The 22,949-nt window shown below is 32.6% G+C and overlaps 4 protein-coding genes across 4 annotated transcripts; 1 reads left to right on the top strand and 3 right to left on the bottom strand.

Moving 5' to 3' along the window:
• Positions 1-7,652: 7,652 nt before the first annotated feature.
• Positions 7,653-9,065, bottom strand: FPOAC1_007724 (uncharacterized protein; the record flags this gene model as incomplete). Its single annotated transcript, XM_044852174.1, has 2 exons — positions 7,653-7,796; positions 8,439-9,065. 2 exons carry the CDS (start codon positions 9,063-9,065, stop codon positions 7,653-7,655), a joined length of 771 nt encoding a protein of 256 aa, XP_044704844.1.
• A 4,940-nt stretch (positions 9,066-14,005) lies between these two features.
• Positions 14,006-15,100, top strand: FPOAC1_007723 (uncharacterized protein; the record flags this gene model as incomplete). Its single annotated transcript, XM_044852173.1, has 5 exons — positions 14,006-14,197; positions 14,248-14,352; positions 14,411-14,753; positions 14,803-15,012; positions 15,066-15,100. The coding sequence occupies 5 exons, from the start codon at positions 14,006-14,008 to the stop codon at positions 15,098-15,100; spliced, it is 885 nt and encodes a 294-aa protein (XP_044704843.1).
• A 118-nt stretch (positions 15,101-15,218) lies between these two features.
• On the bottom strand, positions 15,219-21,287 carry FPOAC1_007722 (uncharacterized protein; the record flags this gene model as incomplete). The annotated part of the gene is made up of 12 exons (XM_044852172.1): positions 15,219-15,254; positions 15,302-15,692; positions 15,749-17,261; positions 17,312-18,329; positions 18,372-19,477; positions 19,527-19,964; positions 20,014-20,152; positions 20,217-20,444; positions 20,496-20,561; positions 20,677-20,736; positions 20,789-21,023; positions 21,076-21,287. The coding sequence occupies 12 exons, from the start codon at positions 21,285-21,287 to the stop codon at positions 15,219-15,221; spliced, it is 5,442 nt and encodes a 1,813-aa protein (XP_044704842.1).
• Positions 21,288-21,773: 486 nt separating this feature from the next.
• FPOAC1_007721 (uncharacterized protein) lies at positions 21,774-22,658 on the bottom strand (the record flags this gene model as incomplete). The annotated part of the gene is made up of 1 exon (XM_044852171.1): positions 21,774-22,658. The coding sequence occupies one exon, from the start codon at positions 22,656-22,658 to the stop codon at positions 21,774-21,776; it is 885 nt and encodes a 294-aa protein (XP_044704841.1).
• Positions 22,659-22,949: the final 291 nt, after the last annotated feature.

Here is a 22,949-nt window from a genome sequence, read left to right as displayed (position 1 = left end):
TAGAAGTAATGCAAAATATACTATATAATTAAAAGCATAACTTTAAAGATACTTATAGGAATAATAAGGTTCTTTAAGATTGTAAGTTCCTTGGGTTAAGCTTTAACTACTTAGGTAAGCTTTAGTCCTTTATATTATTAAAGTATCTAAAGCTTATTAAGAGCTAATACTAATAGGTATGTAAGGTATTACCTACTAAAAAGAATCTTAATCCTAAGCCCCTTAACCTATATATAGATAAGTGCTCTATCTTAACTAAACTTAGTATACTATACTATTATATAATTTACTTATATATATACTCTATAAAAGCTTTTATAAAGTAGGATATTTACTCTTACTAGTAACTTTATAAAATATCCTCTTAAGATCTATATTAAAAGATCTTTAACCTAAAGATTATTATATCTCTTAAAGAGTAGCCAAAGAATATAAAGTAAGGAATACTAGTAAACCTTATACTTTCTATAATATCTTAAGAAAGCAGTTAGGCCTTAGTATCTTAGCTATAAATATCTTAGTCTTAAGTGCCTAGGTCTTAAAAAAGAAAGCATAGCTATCTACCTGAAAGCTGGAATAAGTTAACCCTAGAAAGGGAAAATAAGAGCTAAGAAATTATTATTACTTAAGGGACTATAATAGGTAAAACTATTTACATTAAGGCTAGGAATACTATAGGCATTTATATAAATAGATAGAGAATTTAAGTAAGTATATAAAGAATAAGAAGTCAGTAGGAGTTATTATAGGTAGATAAATATAACCTATATTAAAATTAAATTTATAATCCTTCTAATATATCTTTTATATAAGACTAGACCTAGTAATAACCTCTTTTCTATAGTAATAGTAGGATTATTAGGTAGGATTATTCTTTATAGGGATTATAGAAGTACTAGTAAGGTAATATTTCTTTAATTAATTAAATTACTTAAAAAGTCATACGTCTATAAGGTCATACGTCTGTAGTAAAAGTATCATGCATCCCTATTAATTCCCTTTTAATAATATTATTTTTATTAAATATTTTATAAATTATTAATAATTTATTTTTTTTATTAAAAATTATTTTAAAAATTAAAAAATAATTTTATTTAAAATATTTTACTTTTTAATATATTAATATTATTATTATATTTTATTTTATAAAAAGCTTTAAAAGCTTTTTTTTTTTATATAATAAAAATTTAAATTTTAATTTATTAATTTAATAATTAATTATATAATTAAAAGTATTATAATTAAAAATAATAAAAATAATAATTTAATTATTATTTATATTAATAATATTTTAATTTTAAATATTAATAAAAAAATTATTTTAAAAATAATAAAAAGCTTTTATTATAGCTTAAAGTCAGACCAACCTACCCTAGAGCTACAAGTGGATTAAATTATGTGGCAATAGCATTATCGCTATAACCTTAGTTAGACTGCTAATTAAATCCTAAATATAGCTTCTTAAGCTATATCTTATTAATAGAGCCTAACCTGCCTACAGTGCCTATCTATAGTAATAGAACCTATTATACCTAAAGCATTCTCTGTCTACCTATATTACTAGACTTAGCCTATAATATTATATAGCTCCTAATTATTAGATACTAAATATAATATCTGCCTACCTACTTTTACCCTTTTTATTAAATAGTATTAAGTTATTTTATAACTATACCCTAGAATACCTAAATAATTAATTTAAATATTTCTAGAATATTTATACTTATACTGAGAATGCCTAGAACTATATATCCTAGCTAGAGAATAAGACCTAGAATATAAAGGATAAATATTAAGGACTTAAATAATCTCTATAATAAATCACTATTAAGTATAATTTTACTTAAGCCTAGCTTAAGTATATTAAGTAATAATATAAAAAGGCCTTAAAAAGGAAAAATAATAATATCTTTAAGGCCTGCCTTACTAAATATTACGCCCTTAATACTACCTAACTTACTATATCTACTATCTATAAACCCCCTAAGACTAGTGCTCCTACTGAGCTTTATATAGTAACTCCTATAGAAATAACTTTTCTACCTTTTTCCTAATTTACTAAATTAATTAATCTTACTAAATAATTACTTAACCTTAATAAGTTTAAAGGTAAATAAAATAACCTATACTATTTTATTTCCTAGATATACTTAAAACTAAAAGCTAATTATAACTAATTCCTAATATACCTTACCTAAATATCCTATATAACTAGCTATCTTAAGGGATATACCTATATATAAGTCTTACTGTATATTAAAGCTAGTAAATACTAACTCTTTAACTATTAAGATATTATTAATTTACTAAAATACGCTTTTAAAGACCTAAACTAGATCAATAATATCTACACTAAATTATTCTGCCTTCACTAGACTTATAAAGATTTTAGCATTTTCTTTACCAAGTTCTAATGCCTTATACTAAAAGGAGAAATATCAAAAGAGGCCTTTCTTACCCTATTACAATAAGCTATTTCCTAAGAATTATATAGAATACTTATATATAACCTACTGCCTAGCTATAAATATTATAACCTAATTACTTTTCTATAAGAATTAGAAAACTAATAATACCACTTTACAGTAGAGCTATAGCCTATATTATGAAAGATAAATATACTGCTAAAGGAGTATCCCTAGATACTCTAAAAAAAGTCTTTATTGCCTTATAGAGAAAAAAGCCTCCCTAAAAACTACTAACTAGCCAGAGAACCTATAGACCTTAGCAATTAGTGCCACTATAATTACCCTAATTAATAATAAAAGAATAACTAGTGCTTCTATTACAGTTTAACTAACTACTACCTCTATAACTATCTTAAACCTAATATATATCTAATTAGGCTTTATTAAGCTACCTTTACTTATAGCCCTAACTATATTAGCTAGCCCCTATCTTTATACTTGCCTATATCTAGCTACACTAGTTCCTACTAATTTAAATACTCCTAAGGACACTAGGAAAATAGGGTAAGCCTATCTTAAGTTAGCACTAAGCTCCCTTCTTTATACTTACTATACTAAAAATTAAACTATCTATTACCTCTATTTATAAAATTCTAATTAAGAATAAGAATAACTAATATTTAAACCTAATAATACTGCCTATTAGCCTTAATATAGCTAGAAAAGAACTAATTCTATTTTATACTATAACTAATAGTAAAGTAAAAAGAAAAGGGTTTATTAATAAGAGCTAGGCTAAGTCCTAGAACCTAAAGTTTAAACCCCTAAAGAGAACCTTTAAGATTAAAGTATTTAATAAGTAACTTATTAAGAGTAAGAAGGTTACTTACTATATCTGCACTAAACTCTATATTACTAATTATAAGTAAAAGAGTATAATCTTTTATATAACCTAGCTAGCCAGCTACCTTATTATCCTAGGAATACCGTAGCTAAAGCAATATAACCTATAGATGGGCTTTATAGCCTATATATTTATATTTAATAGCCTATATTACCAGAAATTCTATAATACCCTAATTAAGCTTATAAGGATTAAGGCTTTATAGACTATCTTAAAGAAGTTTATACACTAGATAAAAAGGAATATCCTACTAGCCTTAGAGAGAAAGAATATCTTCCTAGTTTCTCTATAAACTGCCTAAATATATAGCTAGAAAGACTATTACTGCCTCTTTACTATTACCTTAAAGTAATTAGACTACCTACTTAAGCCTAAGCCAGAGGTATTTATACTGCTAAAAGAACTTTAAGAGTTCTAGGATATTTTCTTACTTAAGGAGGTAGAGAAGTTATTACTATATTAATCTAGAGACTACTATATTAAGTTAACCCTAAGAAGAAAACTGCTATTTAGACCCTTATATAGAATATCCTAGAATAAACTAATAGCCTTATAAGAGTAGCTAGATAAGAATCTATATAAAGGATTTATCTACTTAAGCTTATTGCCTATAGCCTCCCTAGTACTATTTATTAAGAAACCCAGCGATAGTCTATACTTCTATATAGATTATTAAGCCTTAAATAATATTATAATTAAGGACTACTACTTACTCCCCTTAATTAAAGAATCCCTAAATAACCTATTTAATATAAAATACTTTTCTTATATTAATATTATATTAGCCTTTAATAATCTGCATATTAAAGAAAGCCAGAAGTACCTAATAGCATTCTATATCCAATTTAGATTATATAAGTTACTAGTTATACCCTTTAGCTTAATAGGAGCCTCTATAACTTTCTAGCAATATATTAATAATATACTAAGGGAATACCTAGATATATTCTATACTATATACCTAAATAATATCCTAATTTATAGCTAGACCTAAGAAGAATATATTAAGTAATTAAAGATAGTGCTTAAAAAACTAAGAGCTGCTAGGTTATTTATAAACCTAGCTAAATACAAATTTATAGTTATAGAAACCAAGTTCCTAGGCCTTATTATAGGATAAGATAGTATCTAAATAGACTCTATAAAGATTAAAACTATTAAGAACTAGTAAACCTTAACCTACCTAATAGATATATAAGCTTTTATAGGATTTATAAACTTCTATAGGAGGTTTATTTATAACTTCTTTAAGCTTATAGCCTTATTGAATTACCTAATAAAGAAAGATATACTATTTATCTAGGATAAAACCTATAAAAAGGCTTTCTAAGATTTAAAGAGAGCCTTTATATTAGCATTAATCTTATACCCTTTTAATTAGATAAAGGATATAATCCTAGAGATAGATACCTTTAACTATATATTTACCAGTATATTATTATAATATAATAATAATAGAAGGCTATACCTAGTAGCCTTCTTCTCTAAGAAGTATATATCTATAGAATATAACTATAAGATCTATAATAAGGAACTTATAGCTATTATTTACTATTTTAAAGAATAAAAACCTAAACTAAAAAAGGCACTTTTACTAATAAAAGTAATTATAGATTATAAAAACCTAGAGTACTTTATAATAATAAAGTTACTTAATTAATAATAAGCCTACTGGTCTAAGTTCCTATCTTAATTTAATTTCTAAATTATATATTAACCTAGGAAATAGGGAGTTAAACCTAATACCCTAACTAGGAGGTTAAAAGACCTCCTTAAAGAAAGGAATAAGCACTTAATACACTAAAGCCAGGTAGTATTAAAGAAAGAGAATTAGTAATTTCTATTACTATAAGTCTAAAAAGCCTATATTTACTACTTACTATAATAGAACTAACCTATATTAATACCTAAGGAGCTATTACTCTTAATAGAGCTACTAGAAGAGATTAACTGCTTACTAAATAAAGGATATTAGATTAATAAAGACCTATAGTTAATATTATAAGCCCTTAGGACTAATATACTATAATACCTAAAGATTATACTTATAGAGTATAAGATTATTTAGGAATAACTATTATACTAGGACTATATTTATATTCTAAGCTATAATACCCTTAAGACTGCCCTATTAAAAGCCTACTATAAATACCCTATAGCAAAATACCTAGGTTATGCCTATACTTATAATCTACTTTCCTAGGATTACTACTAGCCTAGAATATTAATCTATATTAAATAATAGATTAAGAACTGCTATATATATTAAAGAGCTAACCTAGCCTAAGAAGTAAAGTAAAATATACTAAAACTCTTACTTATCTCTAAATAAGCTTAATAATATATATTAATAGATTTTATTATATATTTACTGCTTAGTAAAGGAAATAATACTATCCTGATTATAGCCTACTGCCTAACTAAGATAAGATATATTATTATATATAAAGGAACCTATAATACTAAAGATATAGCTTATTACTACCTAAAGGAAGTATAGAAGCTATATAGGCTCCTATAGACTATAGTATTAGACTAAGGACCCTAGTTTATAGTAGAGTTTTAGTAAAAGCTTATTAAATAACTATTAATTAGCTTACTACTATTTACTGCTTATTACCTTAAGATTAATAGATAGACTAAATACCTAAATACTATATTAAAATAGTATCTATAAGCCTATATATTATATCTATAAGATAACTAGAATTAATAGCTTCCCTTAGCTAAGTTTACAGTAAACTCCCTAAAATCTAAAATTATTAATATATTTCTATTCTTTATAAACTATAGATTCTATCTATAAATAGGCTTTAAATCTATAATTATAGTCAGAAGAACCCTAGCTACTAGAGATATAGAATAATTTATAAAGATAATAAATAATATCCTAGAGTACCTAAGATCAGAAAGTATTACTATATAAGCCTATTATAAAGCCTAAGCAAACTAATATAGATAACCTGCTTAATAATATTAAGTAAAGGACTTAATATGGCTAGATACTAGGAATATTAAGACCCTTAGGCTATAGAAGAAATTAGACTAGAAGAATATTAGCCTATTAAAGATTAATAAGATTATCTCCCTATATACCTATTAACTAAAATTGCCTACCAGTATAAAGATATACCCTATATTTTATATAAGCCTACTAAAGCTAACTACTATTAATCTACTGCCTAGTTAGAATATAGACCTACTATTACTAATAGAAGCTAAAAGAGTAAAAAAATAGAAAGTTAAAGATATTATAAATTCCTAATAGGATAGATAAGGCTAAGGAGGCTACCTTAGGCTAAAGTATACTATAAAATAGGCTAGATATATAGACCTAATAGAAGTCCCTACTGCTTATATAAAGAATACTATAGAGATTATAGCAAATTTCTATAGGAAATACCTTAATAAGCCTAGACTATAGTAGCCTATCTTAGTAAAGCTTAATACTAAAAAGAGGGGCACTATTATAGCTTAAAGTTAAACTAATCTACCCTAGAGCTATAAGTAGATTAAATTATATAGCAATAGTATTATTACTATAACCTTAGTTAGATTACCAGTTAGATCCTAAATATAGCTCCTTAAGCTATATCTTATTAATAGAGCCTAACCTATCTATAGTGCCTATCTATAGCAATAGAACCTATTACGCCTAAAGCATTCCCTGTCCACCTGTACTACTAGACTTAGCCTATAATAGCTTTAAATTTTTTTAATTAATTTTTTTTTTTAAAAATAAAATTAATTATAAAAATTAAACTTTTATAAATAATTTTTTAATTTAATATATAATTAAAATTAATAAAGACTTTAAAGTTTATTATTTTATATAATAATTTTATTAATATTAATAAAAAAGTATTTAATAATTAATTTTTTTAAAAAATAAAAGCTTTTATAATAATTATTATAATTTTAATTTTATAAATTATAATATATACTTTTAAATAAAATCTATATTAATATTTAAATTTAAAAACTATATTTTTTATAAATTAATTTTATATATATACTTTAGGACTTATACCTTAAAAATCACCTAATAAAAGATCAGCTTGCGAGAAGAACATCTGGACATATTGGAACAGAAGCCAATCGAACTAATCCATGTCAACGCTATCATCGAAGATGCATACAATGGACTCCTTGAAGTGGGAAGGATTGTTGAAAAGTGTCGACCGGAGGCGCACAAGGGAAAATTACCTTTCTATCGTCGTGGATTGTGGGTTCTGTTCGACGCAGAAAAATTCAATAGCCAGGTCCCAGTCGTCAACGGTCATCACCAATCAGTATTGACTGAGATCCAATTTCTGCGCCTTATTGCCCTTCATATACAGTCACATGTGCAGCATAAGGCGATAGAAGCCGGTACCAATCTGGTCCAGAAAAGGCGAGTCGATATCGGCAACGTCAACCTTCTGAGCAGTTTGTTGGGAGTGAAACCAAGTATGTTTACTTTCCTTATCTGTCTCCAATAATGTCTAACATACATACATCAGTGACAGGACCTTCTTTACCACAGCAACAAGTTACTATAGTTGACAGTCCTCCACATCCTAGCGATTCAGAATCAAGTCTTATGCCCCTGCCCCCCGAACCCCCGTCGTATAGCGATCCCAACTTTATTGCAACGTCATCAGCGAAACATATCAGTCTTGCCGATATCCAACCAATATCTAGGTATATAACTACAATCCAACATGCTGTGCAAGTGATTACTTGCTTACTTCTTGCAGATCTTAATTTAATAACTGATGAGGCCGTACTGGGATAAGCAAGCGCAATCAGCATTTTAAGCTAGACATTTTCTAATTGATAGCAAATTTTCCAGTAGTAAATATCTGATCATTAGTGAGCAACTTTCTCAACAACGTTACGGCCTCATTGTCACGAGACACCTCCTGTGTCTTGGAAGCATTTCCAGTCATAAACAGACCCAAAGGGTAGTTTGGTATTCAGACACCTTGGATAATGGTAAATCCTGTAGTCGTTTAGGAATTGCACTGGACATATGAGATTGACGTCCACACTTGGGGTCCCGAAACCTCAGCTTTCACCAGACAGCAACTCATTTTGAAATGACAAGAAAGCAGCCGTGGTTCTGGGAATGGGTTTTGGTCTACCACATTGTTCTCGTTGAGTAAAGTGGTATTTGACTGGGCGATGAGAATGTAGGCTTCGCAGCAGAGTCTTGTTAGCTCTGCGCTCAGTTCTGTCCCGATTGGTGGGATTGGAGGCGAGCAACATGTGTTGGTCGTATTTATTAACTGGTTTTGTTGCAAATCGTTGTTGTTTTGATAGCTCTGATATGCGGGGGAATGTCCTGTCTGAGATGGTGGAGGAAACATGGCGGGTTGAAGGATTGGAAGTGTCAAGTCCGTAGACTCAATGTTCAATCCGGATAAGTCATTGTAACTTGGATCGTTTATTTCCCCAGGGCTTTCTGTAACGAAACCGGTTATTGGGATTATTAGATCGTCTGTATCGATAACGAATGACTCTTCCTGAATGTCCACATCTTCGGGTTCCACTCTGGGCAGCGTCGATATTCGTCCATCATTATCCCTTTTTATCGCCTCTTCGAGGTCGGCAACCTGACCTCTCAAAGTTGAGATGGTCTTTTCTGCATCAGAAAGCTTTTCCTCCAGTGTGGCGATGTAGTCTTTTCTCCGAGCACGATGACGACGTTGGTTATCCCGGACCCTATCTCTCGTATGCTCAGCAGTTACTCTCTTGGACTTGGGTGTCATGATGCAGTGTTGTGACTCGATATGTCATCGGTTGTGTTGGTGAAGATGGGGGATTGGGTATTAAAACGGTGACATATCGATCGGCTTCAACTACCCGCATAGCTAGCTATGCAAATAGCCTACGTAACTTTTACATACCTAGCTATATATATAAGGATATAATTACCTTTTAAGGTTATATATATATCCTCTTCTTAATTTAATTATTTTACCTTATTTAAAGCTATTTAAAGCTTTATTAATATATATAATAGCTTAATATTATAGTTTATTATCTATAGATAAATTATAGCTTAATTACTTATTAATTTAATTATATTTATAATATTATAATTTTATTCTTTAAGTTATAATACTATTAAATATATCTTTCTATATTAATATATAATTAAATTATAATATAGCTTTATATATATATATTTTAATTTATAAGGCTATTAAACTATTTTAATTTAATATTAATTTACTATAAAAAATAATTTTTAATAATATTTAATAATAATAATTTAAATAATAAGCCTAGTTTTAATATCTTTAAAAATAATATTATTATTTTAAATAGTTAAATTCTTTTTAATTTTAATAATTAATTTATACTTTAATTTTTTATAGTTAATAATAATATATTTAATCTTTTTATAAAAAAAATAATTTACTTTTTTCCTTTAGCTTTTAAGGCTTTTATATATAGGCAAGAGAATAGATTAATTATATTATTTACTTTTAACTTCTTTAGCCTTTAAAATTAAATATATTAATATTATTTTAATTACCTTTAATAATTAAATTTACTTTTAATTATTTAAATTTAATCTATTAATATTATATATTACTATTTAAGTAATTAGTTAATAATATAAATTATTATACTATATAAATATGAAGTTTAAGGCACTTAATATATTAAATAACTTAATAATATTATAAATTAATATTAAGCTTAATTAGTTTTAAATATTATACCTTTTTTTACTATATAAAGCCTTATAAGGTATAATATAGTATATTAAATAAGTAAAATACTTATTCTTAAGTTAACTTAGCTTATACTAGCTATAAGAATAATAATATATACTTTAATAATTTAAATAGTATAAATAAATAGTATATATATTAATTAAGTATTTCCTTAAAAGTAAATTAATTAAGTATAATAAAGAATATAATAAATTAAAGTATTTATTATAATTATTTTAATATTATTATATTTTATTAATATCTTAATAAGTATATAAACTCTATAGCCTTATATAGCCTTATAAAGATATTTATTTATTTATTTATTTTTTTAGTATATAATTATAAGATTACTTTTGCTCTTTTTAGTTTTATTAAAGGTTATTTATAATACTTTATCTATCTATGCAGATTAAAGGATTATATATAGTTTCTCTTAAGATAAGGTTTCTAATATAAATAAGGGCAACTACCTGAACTCTATAATGTCGGTAATTGATAAAAGAAGCTTCTATTGAACTATACAGACAGCAGCAACTTCTTCCTCTTTCAACTTCAATCGACTAGCAAGTTCATCCAAGACATCTGCAGCTATTCACATAGGTTAGCATCGGCAAGATATTTATATAAGTTAAATATAATAAATAATTATTATTTTTAAAAAATACTATAAAGTAGAAAAAAAAATATTAAATATTATTATATTAATTAAATTAATATATTATTTAATTTTACTTTTTTTTCTCTATTTAATAATATATAAATTATATTTATATAATTATTATAAAAAAAGTATTAGAAAAGTATTTATAATTATATAACCTTTTATAAAGTAAACTTATTTTAAATATAAGAATTTATAACTATAATATTATAAAGAAAAGTAATATATAAATACTATATATAAAAAGTAATTTAATTCTTTTAATTAACTTAATTAAATAATAATATATATAGTTATTAATTTACCTTTAAAAGCTTATTTTAAATATATATAGTAATTAATTATTAAACTATAAAAATACTTCCTTAAGAGAGGTAATCTAGTTAATATATTTAAATTACTCTAGGATTATATTACTTAATTTTATTAGCCTTTAAAATATAAAAAGGATATTACTTTACTATATAGTATATAAAGGACTCTCTTTTATAAGAAGTTACTCTTTATTAGCTTTAGTAGCTTTATTATAAGCTTAATTATAATTAATTTAGCTATTTATTTTCTTTATAATTTAATCTTTTAGCTTCTTTAAAGAAACTACTTTTATATATAGCTTTATTTAGCCTTAATCTTTATATTAATTATAATTATATTTAATATACTTTAATAAAAGACTATATACTTTATAGTAGTTATACTATATCTATTAATTATACCCCTTATAATTAAGACTTATACTAGGTATTTTTATACTATATATACTTTGTATATATATTATATATTTTAGTCTATATATTATATAAATCTGACTTTAGTAGTAAAAAGGAGTATAATAAAGGCTTTTATATTATAATAAGTATAAATAAAAGAAAAAATATTTCCTTTAATATAAATTTACTTATATAAAGTAATTTATTATTTTATTTAAAGTAATTATAATATTTTATATACTTTTATAATACCTTTATATAATCTTTTTACTTATAGGTAAAATAAATTAATACCTTTATTTTTAATTATAATAATAATTACTTAATAATCTTAAAAGAAAAAAGCTTATATTATATACTTAATATTAATAATTTAATTAAAGTAATATAATAATTATATACTTTAAATAGCTTAATAATTATAAAAAGGTTATTTTATTACTATAGATATTAATATTAATTAAAATATAAAAATATTAAAGGCTTTTTAGCTAGGATTAATAATATTAAAGTATATATATATAGTAACTTAAAAGATTAAGAAAATAACTTAATATAAAGGGAAAGGTCTTTTAATACTTTTTTTTATTATTTATTAATTTCCTTAAAAGCCTTATATAAAACCTAGTTAATAATTTAACTATATAAATACTTTTTAAAAGATATTTAACTTAATATTAAAAATACTTCCTTAGCTTAAATACCTTAAAGGCTAATAAGCTAATTTATAATAATAAGCTTAATAATATTAAAGGCTTTAAATAAATTAATTTACCTTAAATAGTTATAATATAATTTAATTAATATATAAATACTTTTAATTTAAGAAATAATATAATTCTTAAAATATATAATACTATTAATAAAGGCCTTAATAAATATATATTTATATAGATTAAGCTATACTTAAAGTAAATAGTTAATTTCTTTAAGGTTTAATTTAATATATTAATTAAGAAGCTTTTTTAATTACTTATAATAGATTTCCCTTATTAATATATATATTACTTCTTATTAAAAGGAAAAGAAATTATCTTAATATATTACCTTTTAACTATTATTAAAATACTCCTTAAAGCCTAGCTTATAAAAGCTTAATATAATATTTATAATATATTAACTATATAAATATATAATAATCTTAGGGAAGTAATTAATTAAAGTAATTATATTAATATAAATAAAGTATTAATTTATAAATATAATATTAAGAACCTTAATTCTATTTATATTATATAGCTTTTAAAGATAATTAAAGACTTAAATAAAGTTATTCTTTTCTTTATAATTAAGGAAAGTAAAGCCTATATAAAAAGTCTTCTTAATACTATTAATATTAATAATATTTAAAAGAGATATATTATACTTATTAGTCTTATATATATAATTAAGAATAATTATTTATAGATATAACTTTAAATATTAAATTAAATTAAGATATATAAATAATATAAATTTAACTTATTAATTATTATTAATTTTAAGCTAATATTAAAAACTTTCCTTAAATAGATAATTAAGAAAAGCTTTAATATAATCTTAATTATTAAGAAGAGCTTATTTTATTATAATAATAAAGTTTTAAATATTCTTATTAAGAGCTTTAATATAATCTTTTAAGGAATTCTATTTAAGATAATTATAAACTTAGTAAAGGCTATAATTTACTTTAATAAGCTTTTAAATTATATTTTTATCTTTATTATTAAATTAATAATAAATTAAATAAATTAAATTTCTTTTAATACTCTTAAAATAATTATATATTATAAATTTAATATTAAATTAATAAGTTAATACTTATTAAGACCTATTAAAGCTTTTTTTTATAAAAATAAAGAATATATACTTATTATAATATATTATTATTTTTTATTTCCTTTTTAAATTAAAAATAAATTAATATCTTTTAATATTTTAATTATAAATATAAATAACCTTTTATTTTTTACTTATAGTCTTAGTAAATATCTTTATTATAAAAGTATAATCTCTCTTAAATACCTATATATTAATAGCCTTAAAAAGGTCTATATAAGAGATATAAATACTTTTAAGTAAAAGAATATTATTAAGGAAATTATTAAAGTTTTAAAAGTCTATATTAATAATATTAATATTAATAAGATAAAAAAGATTAAATATAATAAAAAATAAGTTAATTAAAGCTATTATTATTAAAAAATTAATAGATTAAATTAAATAGATAATATAAATATATTTAATTAGATAAATTAGGTATATATTAAAGAAAGAAGGTATATAAATAAGCAAGAAAGTGATATATATCCTTATATATATAGCTAGGTATATAAAAGTCACATAGGCTATTCGCACAGCTAGCTGTGCAGGTAGTGGTGGCCTATATCGATCGGTGACCTTAGTAATCAACTGATATGTGATTGGACGCCCTTATTTGTAGTGTCGTGATGTGCACCATCATGATATTAGACGAGCGAACTTGATTGGTATGTTAGTAACTGTTGTTTTCGAACGGTGACATATCGTTATTTCTCCATTATCCCAAAGGATTCTCGTCTATAAAATAGGCACGGAAACACTCTCTACAGAGAAACAGCTGCAACTACTACGTACCTCAAGTCAACAACATGGACTCAAAAGAAATCTACGAACAAGTTCACAGGCGCTATGGTTCAGTTACCAAGAGCACCACTGGTAAATATGAGCAAACTGTTGCAAAAGCGTTTGGTTATACGGAAGAAGAACTCGCAGGGATTCCGGAGGGTGCAAATCTTGGCTTGAGCTGTGGTAATCCCACTGCCCTGGCGAAGTTGAGAGAAGTAGGTTACAACATACCTTTTGCCCGACCCTAGACTGACTTGTTCATAAGGGAGAAACTGTGATAGATCTTGGTTCCGGCGCTGGATTCGACGTTCTCGCAGCTGCTAAAAAGGTCGGTCTAAAGGGAAAAGCAATCGGCGTGGACATGAACAAGGTAAGCTCCACTGTCATAAACCATCCCAGTCATGAGTAAATCTAACCAAATTTGTAAGAACATGATAGACAAGGCAAATGTCAACAAAGCAACCATGAACATCTCAAACGTCGAGTTTGTCCAAGGAACCATCACATCTGTACCACTGGCCGATACTACAGCCGATTGCATCATCAGTAACTGCGTCGTCAATCTCGTTCCCGCTTCAGAGAAACAGCTGGTGTTCGACGAGATGTTCAGACTTCTCAAGCCAGGGGGACGTCTTGCTGTCAGCGATATACTCGCCCGGAAAGAGTTTACCAACGAGATCAGAAACAATATTGCTCTGTACGTCGGATGTATCTCTGGTGCTAGTCCTGTTGGTGACTATGAAGTCTTTCTGAAGAACGCGGGATTTGAAGGTGAGCTAAACTGCAGAAGAAATTTTTGAGTTGAGCTAAAAATTGACAGATGTTCTTATCGTCGATACTAAAAGTGATCTCAATGTCTATTTCACTGATCACGATAATGAGAGTTCTTGCTGTGGGAATGAAGAGGCAGAATCATCTTGTAGAGTTGGTTCATCTGCATGCGGCCCTCAGAAACCAGCGACAGACTTTGGCAATAGTGAGGATATTCTGGGTGATCGTTTGGGGATCACTGACTTGAATGAGTGGGCGGGTAAGTACATCCGCATCGCTATTTGGACATTTGGATTGATCAAATATGAACAGGTTCGTTCCAGGTGTATGCTGTCAAGCCTCTGTGAACATGATGTAATGAACTTACCCAAGAACGATTTCTTGCGAGAGATATTTATGGTACAACGACATTACACAATTTGTAACCTCTCGTTTGTCTTCCAAGACTCAGAAATATTGTCATCACTAGTCAAGTTCGCAGCCGAGACACATGGGGAGAATCTGACGGGGTTTAGTACAAGATCGAATCGCACATGTAACTATTTTACAAAATGCCCATCAAGCAGATCCTCTACATTCGAGTCATCGTCACCAAAATCATCGAATGGAGTCTCTGCGTCAAGGTCCAACGTTATATCACCATCGCCTTCTCCGTCGCCATCTCCAATATCAATCACACTGACATTTTCTTCCTCCCGCTCATCATGTTCGATAAAATCACTGCCCAACTCAGTGAATGATGAATGAGCAGGATGTACCTTGAGAGCAGACATGTGACATTTGTGACACAAATGGTAGTCATGGCATAGAGAGCATTGGTAATGAATCCCGTAGATGTCAAGCAAACAGCAGTCACAATATTTCGCGGAAGTGAGTTCGTTACCCCTTTTCTTGGAGCCAGTGTCGCCCTCTGACATGTTACAAACCGCTGATATAACACTAGTAAAGAAAGTATAATTAGCCCACATGTCTACAGTAGATAAAATATTACTCACCTATCAGCATGGTAATAATATGCCGCTTCTTTAACCGTCCAGTCTTGGTTGACTCCTTTCCCTCTGATATCAGGGTCAGCGCCGTTCTCCAAAAGAAACGACACTACATCAATAATCGAGATACGCTCATTCTCATGTCGATACCAAATACGAGAAGCTCGTACAGCCCACAAGAGTGGCGTCCATCCGTCGTTGTCGCGGGTGTTTATATCAACGCCTGCTCGCTCAGAGCGCTCAAGCACTACCTGTACCAGTCCAATATCTCCACTCATGACAGCATAGTGCAGAGGTACTCTGCCAACTATATCTCGAGTTGAAAATTCAGAGTCGGGCAAGTCCAATGCGTTGAGGACATCCAAGGAGTTATAACAAGCCAGATGGACTGGTTTGCGATCCAGAGAGTCATGGTCTGTAGGGGACGCATTTGAGTTCAGAAGTAGTTGAATTACGTCTGTAGGACATCCCAGACATGCAGAGATGAGTGGATATCGGAATATACCGCTCGGAATTCCTGGGTCGGCGCCATTCGTAAGAAGAAGAGCGACTACATCACTCGCTAGACCAGTATGTGAGGCAGTTGACCATCTGAGCGTCGCCGCGACTAGTGGAGTTCCGTAGAGCCATTCACAACATGAGTTGACTTCCACTTTGTAGTTGATCAGTGATTGAACCATAAACAGTGAACCCTTTATGCACGCCTCATGCAACGGCGTCAGTATCGTGTTTGATGATGCCGGGCCTCGATGGACGAGAGTCGGCTGCTTTCTGAGCATATAAGAGAAGACATCATCGAGCTGAGCTCTAATGGCAAGCACCAGCGGTGTCTCTTCGGAGTCGTTGACAACATCTAGCTTTGCACCAGAATTAACAATACGTCTCACAGTCTCTAGAACTGTGAATTCTTTAATCTGGTGAAGTGCTGTATTCTGTTTGTTGTCTCTGATCGCCACGTTGGGGTTGTACTCCAGGATCTTGCAGACCATGTCACTTTCTGCATTATGCTTAACAGCAAGAATCAGAAGTGACTCGCCATCCTCGTTAACAGTGTTGACGTCGGCACCGGCTTCAAGTAAAGCCCCAACAACATCAGTAAATCCATTGACGACAGCTAGACATAACTCTTGATGGGTGGTTTCTGAATCCAGGTCAAGCACGTCTCTGCACTTTTCAAGTATGATTTGAACACTTTCCAGATAGTTGGAAGAAATGGCAAAGTCCAGGGGTGTTCGTGACTCCGAATTAGATGTTGTGATGTCGGCGCCATGCTGGAGGAGAACGCGGACCACTTCAGGGTGTGGAACGGCTTCTTGTAATGCTGTCCTTTCATCGCTGTAAGCGGTCACATTTGTGACAGAACCCTTATCCAGAAGCCATTGGACTACGTCTGCGTCACCACTGTCAGCCGCAGCCATGATGACAGGCACGCCATCTGAGTCTTGGGCATTAGGGTCTGCTCCCTGTTGAAGAAGATACTCAACAATTGTGGGTTTCTTCCAGTCAACAGCTATGTGCACTATACGTTGTTAGTATGTGATCGCCTGTTTCAACTTGGTAAGAACAAACTCGGTGTGCGTGACCATCCGGCATCCGGGGGCAGCTCACGCTTGTCGATAGCAGCCTTGTGTTCGACTAGCAGTTTAACCATACCAAGGTCTCCCTCGAATATTGCTGAGATTAGAGGTGTCCGCGCTCCTTCGGGGGTCAGATCTGGGTCGGCACCATGCTGTAGCAGCAGCTCGCAAAGGTCAAACCTCCCCTTCTCTACCGCCGTTCTTAGCGCTGTTTCACCACTCGAAGTGACATTGTTAGGACTGAATCCTTGATCAAGTACAAGCTCTAGGCATCTCTGATTTCCATTTTCAACAGCCGAGTTGACGGGGTGTTTGTCTGGATCATGGACAAAGTATTCGTGATAGTCTCGATAGGAGAGAATGACTTTGGTAGCCTCGAAAGAGCCTAGAAACATGGCACTGCCCAAGGGCATATCACCACAAGTTTGTATCTCGTCGACTCTAGCGCCACTTTCAAGCAAGAGTTGTATGACCTCCCCAGAGGACCATGCAATAGCGTGTTCGAAAACTGATTTTCCGCTGTCATTTTTATATGTTAGGCTTGCACCGGCATCGATAAGCAACTTTGTACAACCGTAACGTGAGTCGCCTACGGCGCTGTGAAGGTAGCTCATATCATGTGGAGTAATTGGTTTCGAGGGGTTTGGTTTTAATCCGAGCTGTAGCAGCTTGACCACAACATCCTCCATGCCTGACCCGGCGGCTCGGTACATTGGCATCGTCAGCCATTCAAGTGGATCGGATTCATATCCATCATCTTGGGTCTCGTCTCGAGCCTCTTGCAGTTCAAGGGGCGAACTGTCCATGGAGTTGTCTGTTGGCTGATTTCCTTTAGCCTCGAAATCATCATCTCGTCGGCCTGTTCGACTCATTTGCCCATTATGAGAATCAAGGGGCATCGGCAGGGAATTGATTAGTTCTCTTAGCGCCTCGTCATTTCCATTACCCACACCACTGACCGCTTTTGCAGCTTCATGTATGACATAGTTGGAAAGGCTTAGATCAAATAGCTTTGAATCCAGAAAAAGTCGAATTAGAGACGCGTGACCTACTCTACAAGCCTCGATCAGAGCCTGGTTGAGTAGCGTTGCTTCATAAGAATGACCCTCCAAATGTTTCTTGACAACAGTTGTTAGGCCGAGATGTGAGGCTATGTAAAGAGGATTGATATGTTCCGGAAGTGGATTGAGTCGTCTGTTGGGGATTTCGACAAGGGCGTTGGCCCACCTCTGGAATACGGGCTCGTTCTCAAACAGGCTCAACATCAAGTCTTCTGAAGCATCAGCTGACTCTGAATGTTTGGACCAGAACTCGATAGCATATGGAAGCGAGTGAACCCAGCCTTTGGTGTTTCTAGTCATGTCGTTTAGGTGGTTAATGCATGTGTGCAGGATAGTGTTGTGACGTCCAAGTTCTGTTGTATAGTACCACATCTTCTCATTAAAAGCCGTCGGTTGGCTTCCAAGCCAATAACGCATATCCGAATGCCGGAAGTGGACTTCTCCATTTTCAATGGTAAGTATTCCACGGAGGTGTTTTTGTATATCATGTAAACCAGGTGGCGTGAAGTTGTTTCCATGTGTTCTAGTCCATGCAAGATCAGAAACACGCAAAAGCTCCTCGCTTCGGAGAGGTCTGTAACTTTCTAGAAGCCACGAGATGACTATCTTGGCCCATGCTCTTTCTGACACTGATATACTGTCAAGAATTTCAGCAAAAAGCATTGCTGCAGTCAGAGGCTTCTCAGAAAGTGTAGGGATGCGCTTAATCAGCTCTTTGTCAGATGATAACCATTGTAGGACCAATTCACAGAGTTGATGATCATTTTCATATGGGCTGAGCATAGTGCGGAGTTGACTACGCTGGTCGATCCCAACAAAACTTGAGTATCGCTGCATAAACTTTGATGTCTTCACGTTAACTGGGAAAGGAGGAGGATCCGCGGGTATATATTCGATGCTCTTGACGTTTTCCGTAGGAAATTCAGACAAGGTAGATGTGATATGACTGTCGCCCGGGCTTCCTTTGGTAGTGATGATCAACATCTTCAGACCGACTTCGCTTCTAAGGAAAAGCTTTCGAAGTTGGGAAAGAAACCAAATTGCAGAGTCATCACTATTATCAAAGCAACCAAGGACATGGATACCGTCTCCGAAGCCTATGGACACGTCAGTTCTCTGGGGGATAACTGCTTCATTCCGACTCACTGTCGCTATTATTTAGGATAACCTCCCACCTGTTGAACAGATCAACAACATTCCGAAATTTAATGTCGGTAATACTTCGTGAAGTTCTTGCCACGAAATCTCCACTCTGTAGTCTGTTGGATGTAAAACGAGCGAGAAAGCTCCGCAGCATTGCCTCGCAATTATTGAATCGCACATCATGTGCGTCAAATTTCATGAACAGCAACGGTTGGAATATGCCCTTTCTGTGATTGTCCAGGAAAAAGCTCGCATTTTCAGACAATTCATCTGCTCCGTGAGAACACCGCATATGTATGATGTAGTTTTTGTTCAATTTTGGTAATTCCAACAGATCTGGATGTTGCCAACTCGTGTCTATTTTTCGATATGGGAATACTGGTGAGGCTTGGTTGACGAGTTTGCGAAAGGCGATATGCTGTTCGTCGGTAAGACCCCCAGCTGAAGCTATCGTCAGTTACACCGCGAGTACATATAGTGGCTGACTTACTTAGCCAATCTGAATCTGCAATGTCATTAACGGGATGCGATCCATCTGACCCAGCAAGGATCAAGTCACTATGAGGGCTTTCCATCTTTACGACTCTCTCGAACGGAGTAGCCATAGTTGACATGGAAAGTGGAAAGATCTTTGTCAAAACAGTTAGTATATCGTATAATTTTATCTGTTCTAGACGCTCTCGCTGCACGAACCTGTTGTACTGGATCCTGGTGTGTAGAAACCACGTTGATGAAATTGGCCTGTGTAAGTATCTGGGTCTGCAGGAAACTGTCATTGACTTCAAGGACAGTGTCTTTCAGGCTCCTCGCGTAATTCAACATGCCGCCGGGCCATCGGGGACCTTCTTCAGCCATTAGTCGCAATATAGCGTCTTCTAGTTTTCCTGGATCGGGACATCTGTGTGGATAGCCGAAGAAGTACTAACATCATTAGCAACACTCTAAACGATCCAAGGGATTTGCAAACCTTACCATAGCACGGGTACATTCGAAGATTTCGGAATACTGAGTCCCATGTTTGGAAGCCAGTGACAACGCCTGGATCTACTATCAACAACTTGCCTAAACATGCTTTTTTGTTGGGTGATTTTCGAGGCGTAAGTCCCGAAGTATGCCTAAACATGCGATGACAAAAGATCTCAACATAACTTACCGCTTTGACTATTGTCCCGCCAATGTCATGAGAAAAGAAATATATCGGACGCCTCATCTTCTGCAAAACAAGTCAGTAGACTCGTCGGGTAGTCGAACGCAGAGTTTCCAACCTTAATCTCGGATGTCCGAAGGTCGCACAAATAATCCAGCATGTCTTCGGCTTCTTTGTAAACGCCGTCTGGCGTGTAGTATCTTCCCGCTTCAACATTTGTATAATAACTCCATGTTATTATCCGACCTTGTTCTTCTGTCACACCCTTGAGGGTATCTCGTATGAATGGTGTAATAGTGTCGAGGTCACATCTCTTCGAACTCTGGCTGCTGATGCCATGAATAACAACAGCACTGGAAAACGGTTAGTGACAGCGGAATCTTAACAAGATTTCTAATCACTCACTCATATATATAGTGTGGTGATCGAATAGAATCATAATCGTCATCATCATTAGTCCTCCATTTCAATTCTTCAATCACGTCGGCCTCTCTGGCGGGGGACGTTCCTCGGCTTTCAGGCTCACCCGTTGGGCCGTCTTCAGTTTTTGGGTCGTCTATCATCGCATTGGTATGAAATGCGGTACTTTCATCCTCTATAAATGCTTCCTCAGACATGATCAAAAGGATGTCTTCGAATTAGCTGGACATGCTCAGAAGTTGGAGGTAGAGTAGAGGGAGACCACGAACTTGCGCACCAGCCTCTCTGGACCTGTCAGAAATTCACTGTCTTCTGTCAGAGTCTTATCACAGGTGGGGAAGGCGTCTGAGTCAGGGTGACACCAAAGACTAGGCTGCCGGGTCACGGACAGGTAAGCTGCAGGTGATGTAAGCGCTATTGTATCTTACAGGTACACGGAACCTTGATCTGCAGGGGTGATTATTTCCCTCTATTTTAGAGATGCTTTTACAACAGAGTAATTAAAATATGGTCATCCATCCACTCCGCATGTTCGTAGATATAGACACTAAATAATACCGACCACTAATTCAAGTCTCAAATTCATGTGAGTCCCCGAGGACTGTATCTCTGTGAGGGGCCTACTTCCTCTCTGATTCGCTATTGTAACCCCTGCTGAGTGACTGTCTAACCTCTCTAGAATATCATTTGACGGTAAACGGAGCCTCCACAGCAAATCTCACCTTGCATAAGTCGTACAATGAGATGCTGGCCAAGTTTTCCACTCCGTGTGACCTTCCAATTTTCGCCTTTTCTCCTGTTGCCTTGGGATTGAATAGGATAGGATCGTCCAAGGGTATCTTTGTAAACTTGTTCTCCAATCCAGTCACCCAGTCGACTTCAGCCTCCAACGTCACGACAGCATTAAAAGGCTCATCATCTGACCGGACACGACGGATCGCAGTCGTTACCGAATCTGGAACACCCGATCTGCGGCGCGAATTCTCCTGAAAGTTCCAAAATGCTACCGTCGAATCGCCCGAATTCTTGCCTGTACCGAGATTGATACTGCCTGTTATAGTTGTCGCGTCGCTGACATCCCTGCTTATTGTTTTCTCCAAGCTTGCAGTTCCCCCAGCAGACACAAGGGGTACACCCTGAAGACCCAAGTTTAGCTGCCCCCCGCGTGTTGTTGATTCAGAGTCAGTGGTCGGTACCACTGTCCACCGTTCTTCGGGGGCGATGGCTTCGACTACAGGCGCCTCGCCACTCTTACCCAAAAACTCGATTTGAACCGTAGCTCTTAGAACTCGTCGAGAGCTCTTCTGGGGGTCGAAACGGAAGCGGAAAACTAAAAGTGTCGCTTTCCCTTCGTCCTCACTGTAGGTTCCGTGGCTGACTGAAAGTAACTCAACGCGTGTATGGATTTTACCATCAGTTCGTTCCGTCACATTGCGGCGCTCCCAATCATGAGACGAAGCATTTTCGGTGTGAAAAGTCTCGTCTTCGCCGATTACCAAATCTTCTAACGGTACCTCCAAGTTTAAGAGAGGTTGATCATCATTATCTTGGTTCGGAGATTCGGCCATTGGGCATGTATAGTTGGCAAATGTTGACACTGAGACTTTGACTGACAATGTAGTAATAGTTGATGCTTTTAGTAGCACATTCAATATGTTAAATCAACGTCTATATATAATATCAGATGCCTTTCAAGCCAGTCACGTACACTTGTCACCGATTACCCCGCTCCTTATCAGTATATTGGACCTGGAGGATACATCTCTATATAGCCGAGACATGGTGAGATTAATCCCTGACGATCGCCACCATCTCATAATACAAGGTGGTTCAAGGCGGTTACAGAGCCAATAGTCGAA

This window comes from Fusarium poae, chromosome 3 (genome assembly GCF_019609905.1).
Source record: "Fusarium poae strain DAOMC 252244 chromosome 3, whole genome shotgun sequence".
NCBI lineage: Eukaryota > Fungi > Ascomycota > Sordariomycetes > Hypocreales > Nectriaceae > Fusarium > Fusarium poae.
Note: the sequence above shows the minus strand (reverse complement) of the source record. Positions and strands in the feature narration are given on the sequence as shown.